Here is an 18,943-nt window from a genome sequence, read left to right as displayed (position 1 = left end):
GAAGGTATACAAAATTGTTTTATATCAGAGTATAGAAAAGGACTTGTACATGTTAAATTACAGAAATTATTAAAGGAATTGCACATGTTTTATAACAGACAATAGAAAAGGAATTGTATATATTTAATAACAGAGAATAGAAAAGGAATTGTACACCTTTGATTACAGAGAATAGAAACCAATTGGCGGACAGGTCGCCACACTTTACAGCGTATACACTGTAGAAGTGAGACGAGCAAGGGGGTATACTGCCTGCAGTATGACGAAACTAGAATAGTTAGCGGGCTGAGAGATAACACTATAAAGGTAGGATACTAGAAGAGTTAGCGGACTGAGATATAACACAATAAAGCTAGGTGGAATAAAAAATGAAGTGAGGTCTGGGAAAATGCAGCTTAATGCATGAGCATAAATTGTCGTCCCAGTTAAGGCTGTGCAGTCCATTGAGACTAATCTGGGATGACATTTTCTACCTAGAATGGATTTGAGACTGCGGTCATATTATTTCTTTGGCATATTTTCAATAACATGTTATACATATCTATATATTTCACACTGCATGTATTTTCATGTAAAACATTGTTTTGATGATAAATAAAACCAGTTTGACTGTGATAATTTAATTTATTTTTGTAATGTCGAATAAAATCTCCTGTATGATAATGTGATAAGATCAAAAAAGGGTTTTGGGCACTGTGGGATCTTGAGGTGGCAAGAGACTGCTCTCCTCTGTTTTAGCATAGTTGGAACACTGAGTCTAAGTCAAACTCAGTATGTACCCCAGTACATATTGCTCCATGCCCTCCCTTGCAGATCTGGGACCGGAACACTCTGGAGTGTGTGCAGGTGCTCACGGGCCACACAGGCTCAGTGCTGTGTCTGCAGTACGACAACAACATCATCATATCGGGCTCCAGTGACTCCACTGTCCGCGTGTGGGACGTACGTACGGGGGAGATGGTCAACACCCTCATACACCACTGTGAGGCAGTCCTACATCTGCGCTTCTGTGATGGCATCATGGTCACATGTTCAAAGGTGAGTCATATTGCATCATGTTCACATGGTCAAAGGTGAGCACTCAATCATGAATCTACCCGCTCATATGTCTGGGGTATAAAATGGTACGAGTATTGGTAAAATGGCATCATGGTCACATGTTTAAAGGTGAGTTATGTTGGATCATGGTCACATCTTCAAACTTGAGTACCCTGCAAAGCCGATATATCGCAGTTGGTGAGGTCCAAAGATCGCGAGCGCGATATATCTGGCACGCGATATAACGCAAGAAATGTCTAACTTAATTTTATTGCCTTTTGTCCCCTACCGGTTTCACCGGAGGGAACATATGGTTTGCGCTCTGTGTGGCCGTGAGTCTGTGAGTCTGTCACACTTTTCTGGATCCTTCAATAACTTTAAAAGTTCTTCATATTTTTTCATGAAACTTGAAACATGGATAGATGGCAATATGGACATTATGCTCGTCATTTCATTTTGTTCCTACGTCAAAATTTCTGGTTGCTACACACTTATATATATATATAATCTGACAATGGTGGAGCCGGTAAGGGACATATATTGCTTGGATATAGTATTGTCTTATATTTATATTTTGTATGGAACATCTGGAAAGTAGGTTCTGTAGGTAGATATTATTGAGGAAAAGTGCAGTGCACAAGAACAAAAATTCTTAGCCTCATATTTTCAGAGTTATGGTCCTTTTTTATGTCAGTTTTAAACTTTTGTCTGGAGCCTATATCGTGAAAACATTTAAAGGTATAAACTTGAAACTTAATATATAGGTATATCTCCATCAGAGGAATTGCACAAATGGAAAGACTCTTGCTTCCATAATTCTCAACATATTGCCCTGTATTCAGGGTTCCAGATAATTTTTCAGGCAGGGGGGTATTTCACCACCTGTTTTTTTAAAGCTGGGGGTATTTTACCCCTTTAGAATTTTTTGTGTCGGTATTTCAAAATCTGAAAGGGAAATGAGAGGGGGGAAGGGGGGTAACGGCTTAAGAACACAAGCTTTCTTACTTACTTACTCGAATCAATGCAATTAACAACCAATTTACCCAAAATAAAACGGCACAATGGTGATGAAGCTTTAAATTCATCTCTTTTAACTTGGCCATAACTTTTACAATATTGAAGATAGCAACTTGATATTTGGCATGCATGTGCATCTCACGGAGCTGCACATTTTGAATGGTGAAAGGTGAAGGTCATCCTTTAAGGTCAAATGTCTAATATATGGCGTCTGTCCGTCCGTCCAAAAACTTTAACATAGGCCATAACGTTTTCACTATTGAAGATAGCAACTTGATATTTGGCATGCATGTGTATCTCATGGAGCTGAACATTTTGAGTGGTGAAAGGTCAAATGTCAAATATATGGCGTCTGTCCGTCTGAAAACTTTAACATTTGCCATAACTTTTTCAATATTGAAGATAACTTGATATTTGGCATGCATGTGTATCTCATGAAGTTGCACATTTTGAGTGGTGGAAGTTCAAGGTCAAGGTTATCCTTTAAGGTCAAGGTCATCCTTCAAGGTCTTAGATAAAAAAAAAAATCAAAGCGGTGTTCTCATGAAGCTGCACATTGTGAGTGGTGGAAGGTCGAGGTCATCCGTCAAGGTCATCCTTCAAGGTCAACAAAAAAATGTTTATTTCAAAGCGGCGTTCTCATGAAGCTGCACATTGTGAGTGGTGCAAGTTCAAGGTCAAGGTCATCCTTCAAGGTCAAGGTCATCCTTCAAGGTCAAAGGTAAAAATAAAATAAAAAATTTCAAAGCTGCGTTCTCATGAAGGCGCACATTGTGAGTGGTGGAAGTTCAAGGTCAAGGTCATCCTTTAAGGTCAAGGTCATCCTTCAAGGTCGAAGGTTAAAAAAAAAATCAAAGCAGCGTTTTTATGAAGCTGCACATTGTGAGTGGTGCAAGGTCAAGGTCATCCTTTAAGGTCAAAGGTAAAAAAAAAAATCAAAGCGGCGTTCTCATGAAGGTGCACATTGTGAGTGGTGGAAGTTCAAGGTCAAGGTCATCCTTCAAGGTCAAGGTCATCCTTCAAGGTCAACACAAAATTATTTTTGTTCAAAGCGGCGTTCTCATGAAGCTGCACATTGTGAGTGGTGGAAGTTCAAGGTCAAGGTCATCCTTCAAGGTCAAAGGTCAAAATAAATAAATTCAAAGTGGCGTTCTCATGAAGCTGCACATTGTGAGTGGTGGAAGTTCAAGGTAAAGGTCATCCTTCAAGGTCAAGGTCATCCTTCAAGGTCAAAGGTCAAAAAAAAATAAAATTCAAAGCTACATTCTCATGAAGCTGCACATTGTGAGTGGTGGAAGTTCAAGGTCAAGGTCATCCTTCAAGGTCAAAGGTAAAAAAAATAAATCAAAGTGGCGTTCTCATGAAGCTGCACATTTTGAGTGTTGGAAGTTCAAGGTCAAGGTCATCCGTCAAGGTCAAAGGTAAAAAAAAAAAAAAAAAAAAATTATTTCAAAGCAGCGCAATAGGGGGCATTGTGTTTCTGACGAACACATCTCTTGTTATACTCTTTATTTATCAGAAAATTTAAAGAGGTATCTAATTGTTACTTAAAGGGGCCTTTTCACAGATTTTGGCATGTTTTGAAGTTTTTCATTAAATGCGTTATATTGATAAATGTAAACATTGGATCTAAAAAGCTCCAGTAAAAAATCAAGAATAAAATTAAAAAAAGAAAAAAATAGTAGCCCGCCGCAGTGCTCGAACCAGTGACCCACGAAGTCCTGGAGTAAAAACCAATAAGACCGCTCGACCATCCTGCCAAGTATGAATAAAAGACGTATTTTATACTTCATATAAGCAAGCTTCGTAGTTTCACAACATTAAACGACAACAACAGAACTCTCCAAATTAGTCAATCAAGTTTTTAAATCGTCAAAAGATGCATATAACGGCTATATTAGACTGTGGTAAATGTTCAGTATTACTGTTTCCTCACAAATATCATGACTAAAACGAAAATGTGCGAATCTGAAACAACTTTTTTCAATTTTGTCAATTTACCAAAATGTGAAAAGATCTCTTTAATATGTAGGTAAATCTCAATAAAATATTTTAAATATAAAACTATTTTTCTTAAACAACTTGTACCAATATATTGTTGTTATTACCTTGTATTTTTTGCCTGCTTTTCAGGACCGTTCTATAGCAGTATGGGACATGCAGTCGCCCTCAGACATCAACCTACGACGTGTACTAGTGGGCCACAGGGCTGCTGTCAATGTTGTAGACTTTGATGACAAGTACATAGTGTCTGCCTCAGGAGATAGGACTATCAAAGTAAGTACCGGGTCTGCCATGGCTTTGCAATTGACCATGAAAACCAAGTTTAAATTAGTGCAATTTAACCTTGTTTGTGATTACTCTGGATTTTACGTTTCCAGCTTCGTCTGTCCGTCCGTGTGTCCGTCCGTGCACAATTTTTGTGCGGGCTATTTCTCAGCAACTAATGACCGGAATTCAATGAAACTTTATGGGAAGCTTCACTACCAAGAGGAGATGTGCATATTATCAGCGGGTTCTGGTCGGATGATTTTTTACAGAGTTATGGCCCTTTGAAATTTTATATAAAAAATTATTGTTCCCCCAACTACTGTGCCCTCAAGACGTTTCCTTTTATCTGAATATAATGTGCAATATTGTGACAAAAAAAAACTTTGGGGAGCATCACTCGTCTCCGACGGTTTCTTGTTTACTAATAGCGTTCAGATAGTTAGCTGATGTTTTTGGTCCATTGACTTTTTGGAAAAGTTGCGGGCCTTAGAAATGTCCCCCTAATAACAGTGTTCCAGACTTTTCCTAAACACTTGCAGATATTAAAGGGGCCTTTTCACAGTTTTGGGCATTTTTTTAACTTATTCATTAAATGCTTTATATTGATAAATGTAAACATTGGATCGTAAAAGCTCCAGTAAAAATCAAGAAAAAAATTAAAAAAAGGAAAAGAACATTGCCCGGAGCAGGTTTCGAACCAGTGACCCCTGGAGTCCTGCCAGAGTCCTGAAGTAAAAACGCTTTAGCCTACTGAGCTATTCCGCCGAGTACACATTCGTGACGTATTTTATACCTTATATAAGCAATCTTCGTAGTTTCACAAAATTTAACGACAAAAACAGAACTCTCCAAATTATTCAATCGTTTCGCGTTGCAACGCTTTATAATTTTTAGGTTTTAAAATCGTCAAAAGATGCATATAATGGCTATATTAGAGCATGGTTAATGTTCAGTATTACTGTTTCCTCACAAATATCATAACTAAAACGAAAACTTACGAATCTGAAACAACTTTTTTCAATTTTGTCTATTTACCAAAGCGTGAAAAGATCCCTTTAATCTGTTTTTATGCGAGTCTAGGTACATGACTAACAGATCAAGTTCAACTTTCCTTCCAAAAAATTTATAGAGACAGACCTGATTTTTGGTGTGTGAGTCTACCTGCATGACTTTTAGAACACTTAGTTTTGTTCGGGTACATTAATTTTTTACAAAGTTACGAGCCTTGGAATATTAAAATTATACTAACATAGTCTGAATATATCAAGACCATATCTCGGCCAAGTTTAAAACTGGGTCATAGGAAGTCAAATATTGTGAAAACTGCACTGGATGATGAAACATTAATGAAATAATGCTTTTTAAGGTATGGAGTACAACGTCATGTGAATTTGTGCGGACATTAAATGGACATAAACGTGGCATTGCTTGCCTACAATATCGTGACCGCCTTGTGGTGAGTGGAAGTTCAGACAACACGATACGTCTGTGGGACATAGAGTGTGGGGCGTGCCTGCGTGTGCTAGAGGGTCACGAGGAACTGGTGCGGTGTATACGCTTTGATAACCGCAGGATCGTCAGTGGAGCATATGATGGGTATGGGGATACATTGGTTGGGAATTCGTTTTAAGCAAGGAGACTCATGCTGACTGAGATGTATTGGTTTGATTAATTTGATTTTGTTTGTTTCTGGGAAAACTGGACACTTGCGTTAAGTGTTGTCCCAAATTAGTCTGCATTGGCTAGGCTTATGAGGGATGACACTACGCTTTTATGGTATTTTTTGTTTAAAAGCTGTCTCTTAGCAAAAATTTAGGGAAGGCAGAAAGTGTTACCCCTGATTAGCCTGAGCAAACTGCACAGGCTAATCTGGAACAAATTTTCATTATACATTTCAAGATTTTTAAAGTTGAAGCATTGCCATAACTATTTTTCATAACTTTGTCATAAGTATTGCGAAATAAATCTGTTGTAACCAAAATGTATGAGCTCCTGATGCAATTGTTATGGCCTGCATACATGAGTCTCATGCCGGGAAAATTGGGCTTAATTCATGTCTGCACAGGCTAATCAGGGATGACACTTTCCACTCAAACTGGATTTTTGTTTAGATGAGACTTCCTTAAAAAGAAAGGATCCATTTAAGCTATAAAAAAAGGTCCATGATTAGCCTGTATGGACTGCACAGGCTTATATAGCAGGACATGTGCATTAAGCCCGTTTTCCTAGAGTACGGTTCATATATGAATTACATAAAAACCACAAGGAGTCCACAAAGTCCTAGTAGACACCACAGTTAAATACTTAAAATCATAACACTCCAGTGGATGTATCTCTGTTCAATTTCTTTAATTGTCAAGAACTCTTGTTAAGACTATACGTGCTTCATATTTTGCCAGATTTTAAACACAAAACTTTTTTCTCGAGCTAATTATATTTGAGATTCATCTATGTCTCACTATATAAGCTAATATTTTCCTTACAAATTTTCTGCGAACAGCCCCTTTTCCGTGTCTATCTGCAACAATTATTTTGCCAGATTTAGAAAAGTACATGTACCATGCCCATTGGGAAAAATTAGCCAAAAACCTTGAAATTGGGAAAATTTGCATTGTGAAATCTTAAGATTAGGAATTATGTCTTTTTGTCCCCTACCGGTGAAACCGGAGGGGACTTATGGTTTGAGCTCTGTCTGCCAGTCCGTCTGTCACACTTTTCTGGATCCTGCGATAACTTTAAAAGTTCTGCATATTTTTTCACGAAACTTGAAACATGGATAGATGGCAATATGGAGATTATGCACATTATTTCATTTTGTTCCTACATTAAGAATTCTGGTTGCTATGGCAACAAAGAAAATTTATTTTTAAAAAATACTGACAATGGTGGAGTTTCACCGGTAGGGGACAATATTGCTTGGCAATCTCTTGTTATGCCCCCACAAACAAAGTTTAGGGGAGTATATAGGAGTAAGCTTGTTGGTCAGTCGGTCTGTATTTAGTGTCTGCTCTCTATTTCAAGTTGTTTTCATCCGATCTTCACCAAACTTGGTCAGATGTTGTATCTAGATGATGTCTAGGTCAAGTTCGAATATGGGTCATGTCGGGTAAAAAACTAGGTCACAGGGTCACTTAGTGCGTTTTAAATATTGAGCATGGTGTCCGCTTTCTACTTCAAGTAGTTTTCATCCGATCTTCACCACACTTGGTCAGAGGTTGTATCTAGATGATGTGTAGGTCAAGTTCGAACATGGGCTATGCCGGGTCAAAAACTAGGTGACGGGGTCACTATGTGCGTTTTAAACATTGAGCATGGTGTCCGCTGCTTTTTGTGAAGACAACATGCACAATATTCTGTGTCAATGCAGAATGTGAGGGTATTAGTCACGTCTGTCACAAAGCTCTAGTTCTAATTGTTTGGTACCTAATTGCACAAACCCATTAAACTATTCTTTTCATCTCTTTTTGCAGAAATGTTCAGTTTTAGTGCTCATTTTATTTTTCACTTGTAGATAATGTGCTTTTGGAACAAAATTGATGCTTTTTGGAATTATTATCCCCTGGGATCAAATGATCGTGGGTATATTGTTTTTGGCCTGTCTGTTTGTCTGTCATTGTATGTGTGTCTGTCACAAAACTTTAACCTTGGTCAGAACTTTTGCAATATTGAAGATAGCAACTTGATATTTGGCATGCATGTGTATCTCATGGAGCAGCACATTTTGAGTGGTGAAAGGTCAAGGTCATCCTTCAAGGTCGACGGTCAAATGTATGGCTTCAAAGTGGCGCAGTAGGGGGCATTGTGTTTCACAAACACAGCAATTGTTCAGATTGCTATGGGGAAGTTTTTTTTGTTTTCCTTGATTGGGAAAGTGTCTTTAACGATTACTTAATAAAGAAGGTAAAAACACTGATTTGTCTATGTTCATGTGTGTATTACAGGAAGATCAAGGTGTGGGATCTGGCTGCAGCCCTGGACCCCAGAGCCCCTTCAGGAACCCTGTGTATCAAGACCCTTGTGGTGAGCACATCTACTTCAGTTACAAAGTCGTCCCACCTGTGTCCAGTATTATGGCTCAGTTGCCAAGTCTTCCCACCTGCGTCCAGTATTATGGCTCAGTTGCCAAGTCTTCCCACCTGTGTCCAGTATTATGGCTCAGTTGTCATGTCTTCCCACCTGTGTCCAGTATTATGGCTTAGTTGCCAAGTCTTCCCACCTGTGTCCAGTATTATGGCTCAGTTGCCAAGTCCTCCCAAATGTGTTCAGTATTATGGCTCAGTTGTCAAGTCTTCCCACCTGTGTCCAGTATTATGGCTCAGTTGCCAAGTCCTCCCAAATGTGTTCAGTATTATGGCTCAGTTGTCAAGTCTTCCCACCTGTGTCCAGTATTATGGCTCAGTTGCCAAGTCTTCCCACCTGTGTCCAGTATTATGGCTCAGTTGCCAAGTCCTCCCAAATGTGTTCAGTATTATGGCTCAGTTGCCAAGTCTTCCCACCTGTGTCCAGTATTATGGCTCAGTTGGTTGAAAAACTTGGCCGCCAGGAGGCGGGGCATTTTTCCTAATATGGCTATAGTAAAACCTTGTTACCACTCTTAAAGTCACATGTGTAGTTCAATCTTCATGAAAATTGGTCAGAATAGTATATATCATTTTGTTCTAACGATATATTAGGCTACACAGAACAGGTCAGTTCTTTTGTATCACAGGTGAGCGACTTTTGGCCTTTCAGGCCCTCTTGTTTATTAGAATGCACACAAGAAAGGTATGAATAATCATAAACTTTTTAATAAATGTACTTCTTATCTTTAATTATGAATATGTCAGTTTGATCCATGACAAAGCTCACTGTTGTGTACTGATACTCAGCCCCTAAATGAATGTACACTGAGTGACTAGCTTAATGTAACAGCAACGATGCTTAATACATGTGCATAAAGTGTCATCTCAGATAAGCCTGGTACCACACTTTCTGTCTAAACTGGATTTTCCCCTGGAAAGGCTTCCTTTAAAGGAAAAATACTATTAAAGAAAAAAGTGACGTCCCTGATTAGCCTGTGCAAAGGCTTATCTTAAATGACACTTCACGCACAAGGTTAATGCAGCTGCAACAATGTCAAATTTTCCCTGCAATTCTCCTCCCTGAGTAAAAATGCACTAGCTCAAAGTTGTGTACCGATATTTTGCCCCTGAATGAATGTGCACTAGCTCAGTGCAGCTGCAACGATGCCAAATTTTCCCTGCTTTTCAAGTTGTGTACTGATTTATTTCCCCTGAATGAATGTGCACTAGCTCAAAGTTGTGTACCAATATTTTGCCCCTGAATGAATGTGCACAAGCTCAGTGCAGCTGCAACGATGCCAAATATTCCCTGCTTTAAAAGTTGTGTACTGATTTATTTCCCCTGAATGAATGTGCACTAGCTCAAATTTGTGTACAGATATTTTGCCCCTGAATGAATGTGCACTAGCTCAGTGCAGCTGCAACGATGCCAAATTTTCCCAAGAAGTGTTCTCCTTCTTGTGGCAGGAACATTCGGGCCGCGTGTTCCGGCTTCAGTTTGACGAGTTCCAGATCGTCTCAAGTTCCCATGACGACACCATCCTGCTGTGGGACTTTCTCAATGTGCCAGCCACCGACACGCCCGGCCGCTCCCCCTCACGAGCATCATACAAGTGAGTGTTTCCATTCATAGTTTGTAATGGAGCCTCACTCTGGGAACAGGGCTGAATGCATGTGCATAAACTGTCCTCCCAGATAAGCTGGTGCAGTCTACCCAGGCTAACCAGGGAGGACACTTTCCGCCTAGACTGGATTTTTGTGAAGATTTGTTTAAAATAAAAATGATGATTATTTTGGCAATATTTTGCAATTTATTGTGATGATTCGGTGGAAAGTAAATACAAGACAAAATTAATGGTAAATAAGTTAAGTTGCTTATGTTCTCAATCTTGGTCTGTATTCACCAACTCTTAACAATAAAGAATAGACTAAGAACCAAGGAAAAACTTCAGCGTTTTAATATATACAGGATTGCCATTTTGTTTATGTCATAAATGAAATGTTCAGAATGAGGAATTATGTCATAAGAGATTTTGTGTCATTTATTATTTGTCATTATTTTACAACTGCAACGATATCGATTAAACAACACCTTTGTTCAGTTGACTAGTTTTAATGACATGATTACAATATATTTTGCCTCCCAATAAACATCACACAAATGAAATCGAATGTACATGTATAATATATACACTAACAGATCTATATAATATATTATGCAAGTAAGAGAGTGGGATATAATGGCCACAGCGTTAACCAGAAACAGCTGTTGGTAACCCCGAGCCCCGAAAAAGATTGGATGATACACTTGTGAAAGTTGGCTGCAAGAAAATTATGCCTACCGGGGGTGGAAGAGCACACGTTGAATTACCGATGTGAAGTAAAGATGCTATAGTAGCAACACCGTCTACCCAAATAAAAATGCTCTTGATCATCAAGCGCCCGGGCCAGGAAAAACCATTTACTTGATTGGGCTAGACCTAGCTCTACCAATTGCTTGACCTTTTAATATCAATGATCGCTCCACTTGCAATCACACTTTACTTGATTGCTACACTTGCGATCACATTTTACTTGATCGCTAAACTTGCGATCACACTTTACTTGATCGCTACACTTACACCTGCGATCACACTTTTACTGGATCGCTACACTTGTGATCATACCACTTTTCATATCAATGGTCACTTGACCATTACACACTTTTTAACTCGGACATTTAATACCAATGGTCACTTGACCATTACACACTTTACCAATGGTCACTTGACCATTACACACTTTTTTACTCAGACATTTAATACCAATGGTCACTTGACCATTACATGCTTTTAAACTCAGACATTAAATACCACGGAAATTTAATACAAATGGTCACTTGACCATTAAACGCTTTTTAACTCGGACACAACTCAGAATTTAAAACCACGGACATTTAATACCAATTGTCACTTGACCATTACACACATTTTATCTCGGACATTTAATACCAATAAGTGCTATACAAGTTTTTTCCCTGCGGCATTGCTACTATTTTTAAAGCTTAACCTTTAAATTAGGTTGATATAATACGCCTGAAGCCCAGAGTCCATTCGAGCTAATGTGTTGATTCATTGTCGCTAAGGTTAGCTTGTAGAGATAAATGTTGTAGAATAAGTACGCAAACCCCTCCAAACCCTGGGCAAATTGAATTTTCCCGCCACTGCGACAGGAAGGCAAATACATACAAACAAGACATGGATGATGAATGAACCAGTTTGTAATAGAGAAAAATCATTTGTAATACATAACAATCAAGTTTCAATCGTAGAAGAACATGACTGTACAACCATGATTTGTAGACATCACTTCTATTCTGTATCCTTAAATGGTGTTTTCAAGGCCAGGGGAAAAACCAGAGATAAAACTTCATCTGGAAACCGATGTCAAATAACTCTGGAAAACTGTACCTGAAAACATTCAATTGTGTGCATAAACTTGGTTTTATGTATTGTTCCTAATATGCGAACCATATATGTCCAATTGAAACTAGTATGGCATAAAATAAACAACCAACCCAGTATTGAGATTGAAAAAGGGGGGATTTAAACAAAAGCCATAAAAGTTAGGGCGTTTAAAACTGGATGCCCTAACAATGAATGTAATACATAAAAAAAAGTGTATAAAATATCAACAGTTCGTTGGTCAGTTGTAGCACTCAAGATATTTTAAGCGCCGCACCACGCTGTCCGATGGAATGCGCCCCAATTGTAAACAAAGAGAGGCTGAACCCAGCTCGATCGTCTGTGAGGATGTTGCTGACAATGGCACAGATATGCCCTTAACCTTTAAGGACTTGGAATTACCCGACGGGACGAGGATGATAAACTACTCATGTAGCCCACAGAGTCCATTGGAGCAAATGTGCTGAGTTGTTGTTACATAGGTTAGCTGCCAAATTCCCGTGTACTAGATGAACACGCAAAAGCGCCCCAGTTGTACACGAACTTATGTTGAATCCATATTGATTGCTTGTGAGGATGTTGCCGGCAACAGCACGGATATGCGCTGAGCCTTGAATTACATGGAGGTACCCGAAAAGACTAGGATGATAATCTACGCATGTAGACCACAGAGTCCATTCGAGCAAATGTGTTGAGTCATTGTCACAGTTGAACAGGACCCAATGTTAAACCCATTTTGATCAGTCATGAGGAAGTTGCCTGGCCCCGGCACAGGTACACGCCTGGAAGTCGGCCACGGGACCCTAGGAGCCCGTCAGGAGAATGATGGTGTACATTGACTGGAAATAAAGAACTTTAAGGCAGAATCATATAACAAAAACATTTTAAACCGTATTTCTGTAAGAAATTGTAACACATTGAATTGTGTATTTTTAACTGTGGACGTCCGACCAGTCTCGATATTAATCAGGGTGCGGTGGGTGGGGTTTTTGACGATCATAACACCAGCACAGGCAGTTAACAAAAGGCGGAATGACGTCATATCACGTGGTACGGAAATTGTGTAATTCTATAGTACTAACGATCTGGACCAAGGCAATCGGTACATAACGAAACAGACAAAGTAGTCCGTAATCGTATCTATAGAAACCAGTAAACAACAATCGTTTCCGCGAAAATGAATGTTATTAGTTAATATTCAGAAATTAATAAGTCTTATTTTAAGACTGCAACGATATCGATTAAACAACACCTTTGTTCAGTTGGCTAGTTTTAATGACATTATTACAATATATTTTGCCTCCCAATAAACATCACACAAATGAAATCGAATGTACATGTATAAAGTATTCACTAACAGATCTATATAATATATTACGCAAGTAAGAGAGTGGGATATAATGGCCGCAGCATTAACCAGGAACAGCCGTTGGTAACCATGAGCCCCGAAAAAGATTGGATGATACACTCGTGGAAGTTGGCTGCAAGAAAAGTATGCCTACTGGGGGTGGAAGAGCACACGTTGAATTACCGATGTGAAGTAATGACGCTATAGTAGCAATACCGCCTACCCAAATAAAAATGCTCTTGATCATCAAGCAAGCAGGCCAGGAAAAACCATTTACTTGATTGGGCTAGACCTAGCTCTACCAGTCGCTTGACCTCTTAATATCAATGATTGCTCCACTTGTGATCACACTTTACTTTATTGCTACACTTGCGATCACACTTTACTTGATCGCTACACTTGCGATCACACTTTACTTGATCGCTACACTTACACCTGCGATTACACTTTTACTTATCACACTTTAACTTGATCGCTACACTTGCGATCTTACCACTTTTCACATCAATGATCACTTGACCATTACACACTTTTTAACTCGGACATTTAATACCAATGGTCACTTGACCATTACACACTTTACCAATGGTTTTTTGACCATTACACACTTTTTAACTCGGACATTTAATACCAATGGTCACTTGTCCATTACACGCTTTTAAACTCAGACATTAAATACCACGGAAATTTAATACAAATGGTCACTTGACCATTAAACGCTTTTTAACTCGGACACAACTCGGAATTTAAAACCACGGACATTTAATACCAATGGTCACTTGACCATTACACACTTTTTATCTTGGACATTTAATACCAATAAGCGCTATACAAGTTTTTTCCCTGCGGCATTGCTACTATTTTTAAAGCTTAACCTTTAAATTAGGTTGATATACTATGCCTGAAGCAGATTTTGTGACATATTTGTCATTATTTGTGTGTCATATTGAACTGTGTTACATTATTAGAACAGAACAGTTTGACAGGTTCAAGAACAGTTTCAAGATGTATCCCTTATTTTAAGACTTAAGTCTGAGAATAGGTTTGTGAATACAACCCTGGAATACCCCTTCAGTTCCTAAGTGTCTTTTGCTGATGAGTGATGAAAATCCTAATGATTGTACTTGTTATTTCAGTTAATCAAGTCCAGACAGTTTCTGCTCGTTGAAAGAAGAAATGGAAGAAAGTGCAAAATTTAATTTAAATGTGCACAAGACAGACTGAAAATGGAAGCTTAAACAAAACTAAGTGCAAAACTGAAGTTAAATGTACTAGAAAAGAAAATAGGAACCATCTAGGGTAGAAGCTGTGTGTTTGAAGAATTTTGTGTTATAAGCAGCTGATCTTTTGAGGATGGACAGGTAGCCAGATGTTGTGTGTGCATGGTTGCTATGGAGACATGCTTGGTTGCTACGGAAACAATGTATTAACATGCTTTACTGAGCTGTTGCAGCCCACACATACAGCCCAGTGGATTACCTTTAGTACAAATGATCCAGTGATCATTTAATGCCATGAGAACATGGACAGTTGGAAGTGTGTGCATGATGTATTGCTGCACAGCAGGGCGTAAAAGCAGGGAATGTATGAGACATTCTTGCATCGCAGGGTGTTACAACAGGGCTTGAAGACTAACAGCTTCATCTTTGTTATTTTGTAAACGTTGGTTTTTGAATCACATGCACCATTTCAAAAGTTGTGTACATTTGCTATTTGCTTAATTTATGTATCTATCCAAGGAAATTCATTTTGTCAATTATGTGATAATTTAATTTGAATATGTTGCATGTTTTTTATTTCTTGTTGTTCTTTACATTCTCACTTGAGAATTGATTTTGCTGTTAGTAGTTGATCATAGTTTAATTGTACCTCCCTAGTAATTAGTGCATTTATGTCATGTAATGAGAAATGCACTGACTCATTTACTTCATAGTTTAATTGAAAATCTCACTGTTTGTTTTTGTCCAGCTGTGATGAACTTGATTAAGGAAAATATCCCAATAAGCCTCATTCTGGAAAAACAGGACTTAATGCATGTGAGAGCACTTTCCTGCCTAGACTGGATGTTCTAATAAAGTCATGTGAGAGCACTTTCCTGCCTAGACTGGCTGTTCTAATAAAGTCATGTGAGAGCACTTTCCTGCCTAGACTGGATGTTCTAATAAAGCCATGTGAGAGCACTTTCCTGCCTAGACTGGATGTTCTAATAAAGCCCAGTTATCCCAGATTGAGGCTCCAATATGCTTTGCTGCAGTGGCACAAGTGTATGTACATTGCATAAAAATAGTAAAGGTGAATCTTTCGGAAGTTTCCTCCATGCTAAAGCATGCTTTACGGATGAAGACCCTTGTCACACATTCCACTTGCAGTGTTAGGAGAGCAGTTTTGTAAACCCCCCACTCCTGATCAGACTCAAATAGACAGTTGTTCAGAGAATATTCTGGTGCAATCAATTGTTATCTAAGTCAATGTGAACCTACTTCTGGGAAAATTTGGCTTAATGCATTTGTGTAGTTTCGTCCCAGATAAGCCGGTCCTGTCTGCAAGGCTAATCAGGGACAACACTTCTATTGTATTTTTCATTTAAAGGAAATCTCTTCTAAGCAAAATTCTAGTTAAGACGGAAAGTGTCGTCCATAATTATCCTGTGTGAACTGCACAGGCTAATCTGGAATGACTTTTTACGCACATGCATTAAGCCCAGTTTTCCCAAAATAAGGCTCATAAGCGGATGCACTTGGTTGTTATCTTTGTTTAATTGGTCCAGTAAACAAATTAGAATACTTTCAAATAAAAGTTTTGTTTTCTTTCAAGTATTTAAGAAATCTGTTGAAGTTACCTTGTTGGTATCCATGCGTATTTCTTTTCAATTGTGTTTTTGTAAGTATCATTGATGTGAATGCTTTGAAACCATTGGTTATCTTTAAGTAACAATACGATTTGCAGAGATAAGTTGTCAAAAATAAGTTAGGTTTTCACCAGTATACATGTAACTGTCAATTGTTCGAGAGCTTTTCATACTAGTCGGGCTGTATTATGCCTCGTAGCAATTAGAAGTACCTATATTGAGGATATGTCGTGCATAGTGGTATGAGCTGTGGTCAGAAAACTGGGCTTAATGCATCGCCTAAAGTGTTATTCCAGATTAGGCATATCAGGGACGATACACTTCACTTTTTTGGATTTTTTTTGTTAAAAAGAAGTCTTCTAAATGAAAATGTGGTGTCGTCGAAAAGTGTCGTCCACACTGGCTTATCTGAGATGACGCTACGCTCATGCATTAAGCCCAGTTTTCCCAGAATGAGGCTTGTATTTTAAGGCAGGAAGTTTCAGCTCCTCTGTTATTTGTTCATACCTTTTTTGGTAGTGTGGTCTTCATTTTGCCTGAATTTACAGAACGCTGGTGCCGAATTTATAATTGGCTCTTGCGATGCTTCAAATTTCTCTGTGGTGTTCATCAGTTGAGTGTGAGCCATTGTTAGATTTTCTGAAATTGTTTCAGTTACAGAATAACCTGTCATTTTCACATTTCTTAGGACTTGCATGCAAATGTTCCCATTTGATGCAATACATGCAATGGATCTACATTGTTGTGATGTTACAAATTACTGTTTCTGTGCATATAACAAGTTTCTGATACAAAAAAGTAAACAATTTCATTACAGTATTAAACGCCTTTGTTCACAATTCTTAGTAGTGTACGCATAAAATGTAATTGCTGTTTTGAGTTTACAGTACTAGTTCACCAATTCATTAGTTTTATGATACATTTTAACATGGCTTATTTGATCTTCAGTTTCATAATATTTTTGTTAATATGCCCATAATTTTTCAACTAAGGTATATACTACAACGCTTCATTTTCATATTTCAAATACCTTGTAGTCTTGCACTGATTGCTATGGTTACCCTGGTTTCTTTGGTTACCCTGGTTGCTATGGTTGCCCTTGTTTCTAGGTCACCTTGGTTGCTATGATTAACCTGGTTGCTATGGGTACCCTGGTCGCTTAGGGGTATCCTGGTTGATATGGTTATCTTGGTAGATATAGTTAGTCTGGTTGTTATGGTTATCCTGGTTGCTATGGTGACCTTGGTTGCTATGGTTGCTATATTTTCTAATAATTATTGTACAAAAAAATGATTTGCATTCACGCCAATGTTGCAAGTTTGCTAGAATGTTTACTAAAAGTAATTCTGGTCTGTATGTACATGAAGTGTTCTAAACAGTTCTTTATCAACCCCATTTATTAATAATTAAGACTGTTTGTATGGACATATATTTGTGCATTGCCCATTTGAGCGACTTCATTCAACAGAAGAATCAACATAGAGTGTGTGAGGTTGAGATGTAATAATAAGATCTCTTTCCACGCTTCAAGTCCCGCATTATTGATATATTTTTCAAATAGGGTAAATTGTAAAATGCTAATTAACTCAAATAGTTATGTAAATCTCATAGCTGATTACGCTACATAAAATAAATCTTTGTGTTTTTCATTATTCACATTTGAGCTGCGCTTCGGCAGTCCACAAGGGCTAATCAGGGACAACACTTAATGCCTAATTTGATTGTTTGTTTGGAAGTGTTGTCCCTGATAAGAATAGCTTGTTCAAACTGCACAGGCTTATCTGGGACGACATTTTAAGCACGTGCATAAAGCCCAGATTTTTCCAGAGCGACGCTCGTTTAGATTCATCATTGCCATGAATATCTCTGTGAGTATGCCTGCCATTCATGTGATCATTAATTCAGCTCAGTGTTGTGTCCTACAGACTCTACATTTATTTATTTTGTGCTGTATATAGCAATTGTACATTAAAATGATGTGTGTTTCTTTTCAAATTATCATGTGCTTCACTTATGATGTTGAAATATATATATATATTCATGCTATAATTAAGTGCCACTTGTTGAATTATACTGATCGATATGAAATGAGAGCATGTTAATTTGTCACATTAGTATGTCAAATTATAAATATCTGTTAAACTGCTTTCAACATTTTAACAAAGTAGCAAATTCATTTTGTATTTGAAGATTTGCCTTCATTGTATGGCTAACTTGCTATTTTATCAAAGTGGCATGTTATTTCTCTCAATAAATCTTGTCTTTTCAGTGTAGTTTTGTATTACATTTCTTGGAAATGATGATTTTCCAATCTCATTCAAATTTTATGAGCTTTGTTCTGAGAAAAGTGGGTTTAATGCATGTGCAAAAAAGTGTCAACCCATAGATAATGAGATGAACATGCATTAAACCCAGTTTTCCCAAAACGATACTCGTTTGGTTGCCTTACGTACCGTTGTAGCCATTGTTTATCTGCCTAACATGATATGTACATGATTTACTCTCCATGATGATTTGAAAAACTTTTATCAGATACATTCCTAGAATTCAAACATAGGAACAAGCAGAACTGATAATTATATTCTTAAGATTTACTTCTTAAAAGTGCTAAGAAGGTAATTGGAACTCGACCTGTTTTCTTACTGTATCTTCAGTTAGTAAAACACTATTATTTGATTTTAATGAAGTTGATGATTTATTTATATTATGCAGATCCACTTAAAATATGGTTGGTATTTAAAATTTCTAAAACAAATGCAGGCATCTTTTCAAAGGTTTACAAAGCACGCAACGACAATGTTTTTAAAGTAGGCAACCGATTTTCAAATGGGCACTTAAACCCATTCAAATTATATTGCATAACTTATCTCACATATGCATGCTATGTTTGAACAGCGTCATGCAAAGAGCTTTTGCC

At 37.9% G+C, this 18,943-nt stretch overlaps 1 protein-coding gene across 4 annotated transcripts in view; it reads left to right on the top strand.

Moving 5' to 3' along the window:
* LOC127841249 (F-box/WD repeat-containing protein 1A-like) overlaps nucleotides 1–18,294 on the top strand; it is a 40,593-nt gene extending 22,299 nt beyond the window's left edge. For 2 of the 4 annotated variants that reach the window (XM_052369916.1, XM_052369914.1), the window contains exons 5-11: nucleotides 169–306; nucleotides 814–1,038; nucleotides 4,189–4,332; nucleotides 5,693–5,922; nucleotides 8,268–8,346; nucleotides 9,855–10,000; nucleotides 14,315–18,294. In XM_052369916.1, the coding sequence (XP_052225876.1) occupies nucleotides 169–306; nucleotides 814–1,038; nucleotides 4,189–4,332; nucleotides 5,693–5,922; nucleotides 8,268–8,346; nucleotides 9,855–10,000; nucleotides 14,315–14,318 (966 nt within the window). In that variant the 3' untranslated portion in view covers nucleotides 14,319–18,294. Of the gene's footprint in view, nucleotides 1–168; nucleotides 307–813; nucleotides 1,039–4,188; nucleotides 4,333–5,692; nucleotides 5,923–8,267; nucleotides 8,347–9,851; nucleotides 10,001–14,314 lie in introns of all 4 variants that reach the window. The other 2 variants (XM_052369915.1, XM_052369913.1) reach the window with 1 other exon arrangement.
* The last annotated feature ends 649 nt before the right edge of the window (nucleotides 18,295–18,943 follow it).

This window comes from Dreissena polymorpha, chromosome 8, assembly GCF_020536995.1.
Source record: "Dreissena polymorpha isolate Duluth1 chromosome 8, UMN_Dpol_1.0, whole genome shotgun sequence".
Taxonomy (NCBI): Eukaryota; Metazoa; Mollusca; class Bivalvia; order Myida; family Dreissenidae; genus Dreissena; species Dreissena polymorpha.
The sequence above is the reverse complement of the archived record's forward strand: the minus strand, read 5'-3'. Positions and strand labels throughout refer to the sequence as shown.